Below are 6,658 nucleotides of genomic sequence, written 5' to 3'. Positions count from 1 at the left end.
TAAATTACAATACTTTATGGTTATTCAAATGCTTAAAGATTTCATAAACCAAAAAAAAGTATAAACATCCAATCTAAAAAAACAAATGCTTGCAATGAAAATGAAAGATTTTAAATATAATATTTAATTTGATTGATTCATGTAGCTACAATTAATATCGATAATTTAAAATTCAAATATTAATCGAACTAAGGATTTTGCACTACTCCACATATCTTTACTCATCAAAAATCTACATTTCAGTTTCATTATATTGTTATGAGTCAAATAATTGATGGAATTTTATTTTTTTATAAAAAAGATAAAGTTAACCCTTTTTCTTTTAAATAGATGATGTCACTTATTTGATGACGTCATAAATTAATCTGATTAGTTTTGTAATGCAGATACGTATAGGGACATATATATGATCTTATTCTTAGTATATACTGTACCTGGATAGAGAGTGCCTTGAGCCATCTTTTTGTACTGATCCAGTGATGCTGACACTTGAGTTGTTATATAAGTATGTTTGCAGCATCATCGGAGTCCCCACTCCAAACCTAATTCAAAAACACCAACTCTGCTTATCCACTCTTCATCAGCCACCTTCATCTTCACCTTCGGCTTCACCCTCACCTTTCTAGCTAAGAAATGGATGAAAGTCCATCCAAACCTTCTATTGCTACTACTAGTTACTTCTCATCCATGTCGACGGAGCGGTCACAACAGATTCTGATGACCGCTACGTCCCTTCAACTGATAGCCGATCTCATTGAGAGCATTTTCCGAAACGCTACTGCTGCTGCGGCTGCTGCTGCGGCTGCTGCTGCGATGGTACTTCCCCCTACTAATTAATTTGCCTACTTTGCTCTTTGATCAAACAATTCATTACTTCTCTAAAACTGTTTGTTATTCGTACTGTCTTGCAGGATAGTGATCAGTATGCAAAGTTAAACGAGAAGATCAGCAGCCTCGTCAGTGTTGATTATCACATGCGTCAGGCATTGGATGATATCCGAAGTATCGCCTGTGAGGTTGTTGCCTCAAAATACACACTTAAACTATCCACTCACAGACACACATATATAAATATATAAATATAAATATATATATAAAGAGAACACTGAAAATGGTCAATGTTTGAAAACTTATACTAGAGAGGAAGGGCAAAGCAAAAAAAAAAAGTGGGTTAATTAACTGTAAAAAATCAATATTATATGTATGAAGTAGTAATTTTTTTGTGATTTTCTTAAATTGATTCCAGTAAGAATTTAAATAAAATTAAAAGATATGTGGTTAATAAGTAAATTTTCATTTATTTTTATAATTACAATGAGTAATATGTTTTAAAAGACTTTATATTTTGTACTAACAAATATAACCATAATAAGAATATATAGTCAAATTTGGAAATTTGACATTGCATTCAAATATAATCATTAATTTTATACTACAAAGATTAATTAATTTTTAATTTTTACTTATTCAAAAATATTATTTACTTCTGCATCGAACGACATCTATAGTTTTTCTTTTACTTGATAACAATTTTATGATTGTGGCTGCATCGATCAACATATATTGCAGATGTCATGCAATGTGTCAGCAGTAAATGTGGATGCAACCACAACGGCGCTGCTCCGAAGGCTTGAAAATTATTCATGGAACGCCAAAGTGGTACTAGCCATGGCAGCTTTTGCCTCCAGTATTGGGGAGCTGTCGATGGTCGTCAAGCACCGCAACACTGATCCGGTCGCCAAGTCAGTGGAAATCCTGAAGGGTCACTCCCCTGCACTTGATTTTACAGTGCTTGAAAGCCTTTTCAGGGCCATTATGGAAGTGGTGAAAACCAATTTGGCCTTCTTGAACCCAAATATTTCAAAGATCCCAAAAGAGTCACCGTCGATGGTGGATGCCATGCCTTATTTCCCCATTGCTACAAACAAGATCCTTCGCATTGTAATACAAGTTGTAAGCATTTTAAACAAACCACAGTAAGCCCTTCATCCTCAATATAGCTACATCCATCGTGTCCAATTCCAACTTATTTTTTTAGTATCCATTTATAATATATAAAAAATTCTCAATAAATTAATAATTTTATTGACTAAAATGATATTCAAGAAAACATTTTGGAGTATCAAAAGGATTTTTTTTCAATCTTTGAAAATATTCATAAATACTTTATTTCATTCTGTGGATCGGTTTTTAAATTTATTTACATAAATATAAAATAAATAAATTTTTTCTTTGATTTCAGGGTCAATATTGACTTAATACGGCAGTTGGCAGCAGAAGTTGGCGATATAAATACTATCCTTCAACAGAAATTATTAGTTTGCCAAAGGGAAGCTGGTAAGCCTTATATATCATTACGTTCGAAATAAAAAATACGCCCAAACAAAGTCTAAGTATATCTTTAACCATATTATGTACTTTTGATATATATAATTAATTTTTTTAGTCTTAATAACAGCATGATAGGGTGAATCAGACTTATAAATTTGATATATATATATATATATTAATAAATATAGCATTAATAGTAAAGGTTTAATAAAATATAATAGTTTTTTTTTTTCAATCATATTTTGAATCTATAGTAGTTTAGCAATGGTTCGTACAATTTTTCTTAAATCAAATAATATTTAATAAATTTGAAATTCAAATTTTACTTATAATTTTTTTTTAATTTTTAGATTGTAGTTTTTTTATAAAAAAAATTATGATTATTTTAATATAATTAAAATTTACGTTATATACATCTATATATGAGACAATTTTTTATTATTTGTTAAAATTTATAAAAGAGATCGTAGTCAAGAAATAAAGAAAAGAGTTATAAGTATTGAATTCAAACTTAGATTTGTCGAAAGTCATTTTTTAAAATTGATTGTATGATTTAATTTTAAATTTTTTTAATATTTTGATTTCCGTAATTAATTTTCTTAAATTAACTCGTATGCAAGCATGAGGTTGTTGATAAAATATTTGTTATAGCAAAAAATTTGACAACTGAACTGATCACCAGGCGATGCAGCAAAAGCCAAACCCTACCAGTACGAAGACTTTCCCAAACCTGTTGCTAAACTTCGCATTTCGGAAGCTATCGATAAAATTTGGAGTTACATGAAGAGTGAGGTTAGTTCAATTAGACTGCTTATTTCCATTGCAATTAAAATTCGATTGTTGAAGATTGATTTATGTCTTTCTTTCTGGTACAAATAAAACAGGTTCCTGAAAACATGAGAAACAGGCATGTGTTGTTGCTCATATCAGATCTTGACATATCCATCGAAGAGATTAAGGTTCTTAACTGGCTGTACCAAAAGAATGATCAGATGTATGCCATCGTGTGGCTCCCAATCGTGAACCTCTCAACGTATGATACCGAACGGTTTAAGGAACTGAAACAACTGATGAAATGGAGTGTGGTGGAACCCTCCAGAATTGAACTGGATGTCGTTGAGTTCATCAAGAAGGAGTGGAGTTTTATAAAGAAGACAATTGCCGTGTCAGTGAATCCAGGAGGAGAAGTGACATGTCAAAATGCTCTCCCTATGTTATGGACATGGGGTAATTTGGCCTTCCCTTTCACTGATAAAACAGAACAGGAGCTGTGGAATAAAATAGATGAGCAAAATGGTTGGAGCCTTGACCTGCTGCTTAATGAGCATATCGTTCCTGAAATACGGTCATGGGTACATTCGTAATCTCTTATCTGTTTCTCATTCGTAAGCATTTTTTTTATTATTACATTGTTCGCTGTACGGAGAAAAATTTACAGATATTGCAATTTAAACTCAAGACTTACCGGATGCCGTCTCTTAATGAATGACCACATAAACCAATAAAACTAAATCTAGAATTTAAGTATTAATTAGGTGTTGCCTTTCGGATGCTTAAATCACTACTCTGTTCCTTGATTTATCAGATAGAGAGTCGGAGTACTTTCGTATGCTTGTTTGGTGGTGGAGATATGTCATGGATTCAGGAATTTACAGAGAAAGTAAAATATGCTGCATACGCTGCCGGTGTTTCCTTGAAACTGGTTTACGTGGGGAAGAACAAAGGCAAAGGGCTAGCAAGGAACGAGCTCAGTCGAGAAATTAAAGTTATTGAATCTGAATTTCAGTGGCAGTTTTGGACCCGACTGGAGAGCATATTGTACGCAAAAATCCGACATGGCAAGACGGTCACTACTTACAAAACTGATCGGGTAATGCAGGAGGCCTTGAAAGTAGTTGGCTATGGTGGGAGTGACGAAGCGTGGGCCATGTTCTCAATGGGACCAGGTGCGATGGTGACAACCAACGGAGAAATGGCTCTAACCATCATGTCAAACTACCAAAATTGGAGACAGGACACAACAGGGCTTCGTTTCCTTGAGGGAATAAAAAGTTACAAGGATGCAATATCTCTGAATGTCCATGGCTGCATCAACGTTCACCTGCCTGTTCTGGGTCAGATTCCAGGGACAATGATCTGCCCTGAGTGTTCCAAAACAATGGAGATGTTTTACACTTATCGCTGCTGTGCTGAGTAACGAATTAGCCAATGAACCATGTTTGAGAATTTGATAAATAAATGTTTTTAGCCCTACTGATAGCACGGGCTTAGTCCGAGGTTACTGCAATATTTCTAAGGTTACTATTATGTTACTACTATGTTACTACGTTATTTCTATGTAATAAAATAATATCCATGGGATGCCACTTCTTCATCAACTTTGGCTGGTGAAGAGTCCAGGATTAGTTTAATTTCTCTCGTAATATCTGCCTTATATTTACCTTCCTCTTTATCAAATTTCAGTTAGGAAACAGAAAATGGAGATACTCTTGTTGTCTGCTTGAGTTTGTGACAGCTAGTTCTTGACCACGGCAAAGTGTTGACTACCCTTTTTTTTTTTTTTGAAGAAAAATACATCAATCCGATCTTCATCAACAAACGGAACTTTGCCACGTGGCGTTGATTCAAGGAACCTCCAAACGGTGTGCCTTTTTCATTGAGGTTGAGGGCTTGGGGCAAGTAGCATGAAAGGGCAGCATCATCCGTGTATGCTTCCTCTTTGCCACTGACTCACACTCGCCACAGAACAAAAGAAAAGTGCATCTGCAGAACCCAAACTCTCTCTCCCTGTCTCTCTCTCTTCAAAAAGTCCATACTCCATACCCCAAAAAAGAATCCCATTCAAGATGCACTCAATTTAGCATCACCAGAAAAGAAGCTATTCAAAAGGACAATTCTTTTTCATTTATGATTTAAACCAAAATATTACTACTATTCCTTTTTTACAAACCCAACCAAAAAAATTAAGAAGATAATCAATACCCATTACATTTCCCTTTTTCCTTTTCTTTTACTACCTGTTCAACAAATCACAAAAAATAAAAATCCACTCCACCAAACATGAAATCTGCTGATAGGGCCACTTTTTTTCTCCTGTTTCTCTTCTTTTCAGCTTATGTCTTCAATTACAATGAAGCTACAACCATGGCCCAAGTAAGTCAAAAACCTTGCTTTGAATGCATAGATCCCTCTGCTTTCCATGTCCAAGATTTGAACTTTTTGTCTATTCTTATGGGTTTAAGTTGGTTTCTTGATTTGAAGGTAAGTGGGTCTTCAGAAATGGTTCCATTCGCGGAAGAAAAGATGGTGAAGATGATGATGTTTAATGAAAAAAGAAGAAAGTTGGGTAGTTTCCAGATATGTGCTGTCTGTACATGCTGTGGTGGAGCTAAAGGTGTTTGCTTGCCATCTCCTTGTTGCTATGCAATCAATTGCAACATTCCAAACAGACCTTTTGGTTTTTGCTCTTTCACTCCCAAGACCTGTAATTGCTTCGGATGCCATCTCTAGTTTAAAGTTTTATTTTATCTATATTTTATAATTTTGGTTTGTTTTAATTCTGGAGTAAAAAAAGTCTTGATTCTGTTGGGAGTGTGAAAGGGGAGGAAAAGAATATCTGTTTGCTTCATTTGTTTGATTATAAATTTTATAGGGGGGTTGTTGTTTCCAGGTTAGTTTTTTTGGCTCTCCGGTGGTATTTGTCTATAATTTTTGTTTTTCAAGGAAGTAGCATTGCGTGGAAATAGATATGCTAAGCATTAGAGCAAAAGAAATGGATAATTGAGTAAACATTGCCCTTGTTTATGAAGCTACTGGTCTTCTAATAATGTCATTTTCCTTTTTTTTAGGATATAAATTAATGTTAGTGTCAGTAGGTTGGAAGTGTTACTCATGAGAAAGATTCAAGATGTCTGTTATTTTACTATTATTTTGTTTGCCTTTTTAATTTATATGCTTAATGTATTACTGGGGTTTTATGCAGAACGCAACTTGGAACAATGTAAGAGACTCTTATTTTAATATCAATTTGTTTTTGGACAGTGTTTGTTTATCTTAATCCTGTTTTTTTAATTGTACTAATGTTTCTGCTGCTTCAATTATGCTTCAGACTTGATCTTGCACTGTATCTTAAGTCAGAATAGTTCAATAAATAAATAAATAATCTAGCTGATGGTGCTCCAGGGAAATTGAATTGCTAGAACTTTGTAGTTTGCCTTGATCTGCCCATCACATTTTGAAGTATTTTCAAATTACATTTTTAACACTTAGCTACGTGACTCTGGAATGCTGCCTCTTTTTCCAGTGGTGCCAGGGAAAAGAAAATCCG

The 6,658-nt window shown here is 34.1% G+C and overlaps 2 protein-coding genes across 2 annotated transcripts; both read left to right on the top strand.

Annotated features, from left to right (window-relative positions):
* The first annotated feature begins 533 nt into the window (after positions 1–533).
* LOC111294514 (protein SIEVE ELEMENT OCCLUSION A-like) lies at positions 534–4,796 on the top strand. Its single transcript, XM_022887864.2, has 7 exons — positions 534–816; positions 912–1,016; positions 1,570–1,976; positions 2,243–2,337; positions 3,014–3,123; positions 3,216–3,683; positions 3,917–4,796. Exons 1-7 carry the CDS (start codon positions 634–636, stop codon positions 4,526–4,528), a joined length of 1,980 nt encoding a protein of 659 aa, XP_022743599.2. The 5' UTR covers positions 534–633; the 3' UTR covers positions 4,529–4,796.
* Positions 4,797–5,256: 460 nt separating this feature from the next.
* On the top strand, positions 5,257–5,978 carry LOC111294590 (uncharacterized). The gene is made up of 2 exons (XM_022887993.2): positions 5,257–5,484; positions 5,593–5,978. Exons 1-2 carry the CDS (start codon positions 5,392–5,394, stop codon positions 5,839–5,841), a joined length of 342 nt encoding a protein of 113 aa, XP_022743728.1. The 5' UTR covers positions 5,257–5,391; the 3' UTR covers positions 5,842–5,978.
* The last annotated feature ends 680 nt before the right edge of the window (positions 5,979–6,658 follow it).

The sequence above is a fragment of the Durio zibethinus genome, chromosome 14, assembly GCF_047325235.1.
Source record: "Durio zibethinus cultivar Kanyao isolate XHJ-2024 chromosome 14, ASM4732523v1, whole genome shotgun sequence".
NCBI lineage: Eukaryota > Viridiplantae > Streptophyta > Magnoliopsida > Malvales > Malvaceae > Durio > Durio zibethinus.
The sequence above is the reverse complement of the archived record's forward strand: the minus strand, read 5'-3'. Positions and strand labels throughout refer to the sequence as shown.

Coding starts and splice junctions, on each gene's coding strand:
- LOC111294514 (XM_022887864.2), top strand. CDS start 634: ATGGATGAAAGTCCATCCAAACCTTCTATTGCTACTACTAGTTACTTC. Junction 2,338..3,013: donor AGTTTGCCAAAGGGAAGCTG/GTAAGCCTTATA, acceptor ACTGATCACCAG/GCGATGCAGCAAAAGCCAAA. Junction 3,684..3,916: donor TTCCTGAAATACGGTCATGG/GTACATTCGTAA, acceptor TTGATTTATCAG/ATAGAGAGTCGGAGTACTTT.
- LOC111294590 (XM_022887993.2), top strand. CDS start 5,392: ATGAAATCTGCTGATAGGGCCACTTTTTTTCTCCTGTTTCTCTTCTTT. Junction 5,485..5,592: donor AAGCTACAACCATGGCCCAA/GTAAGTCAAAAA, acceptor CTTGATTTGAAG/GTAAGTGGGTCTTCAGAAAT.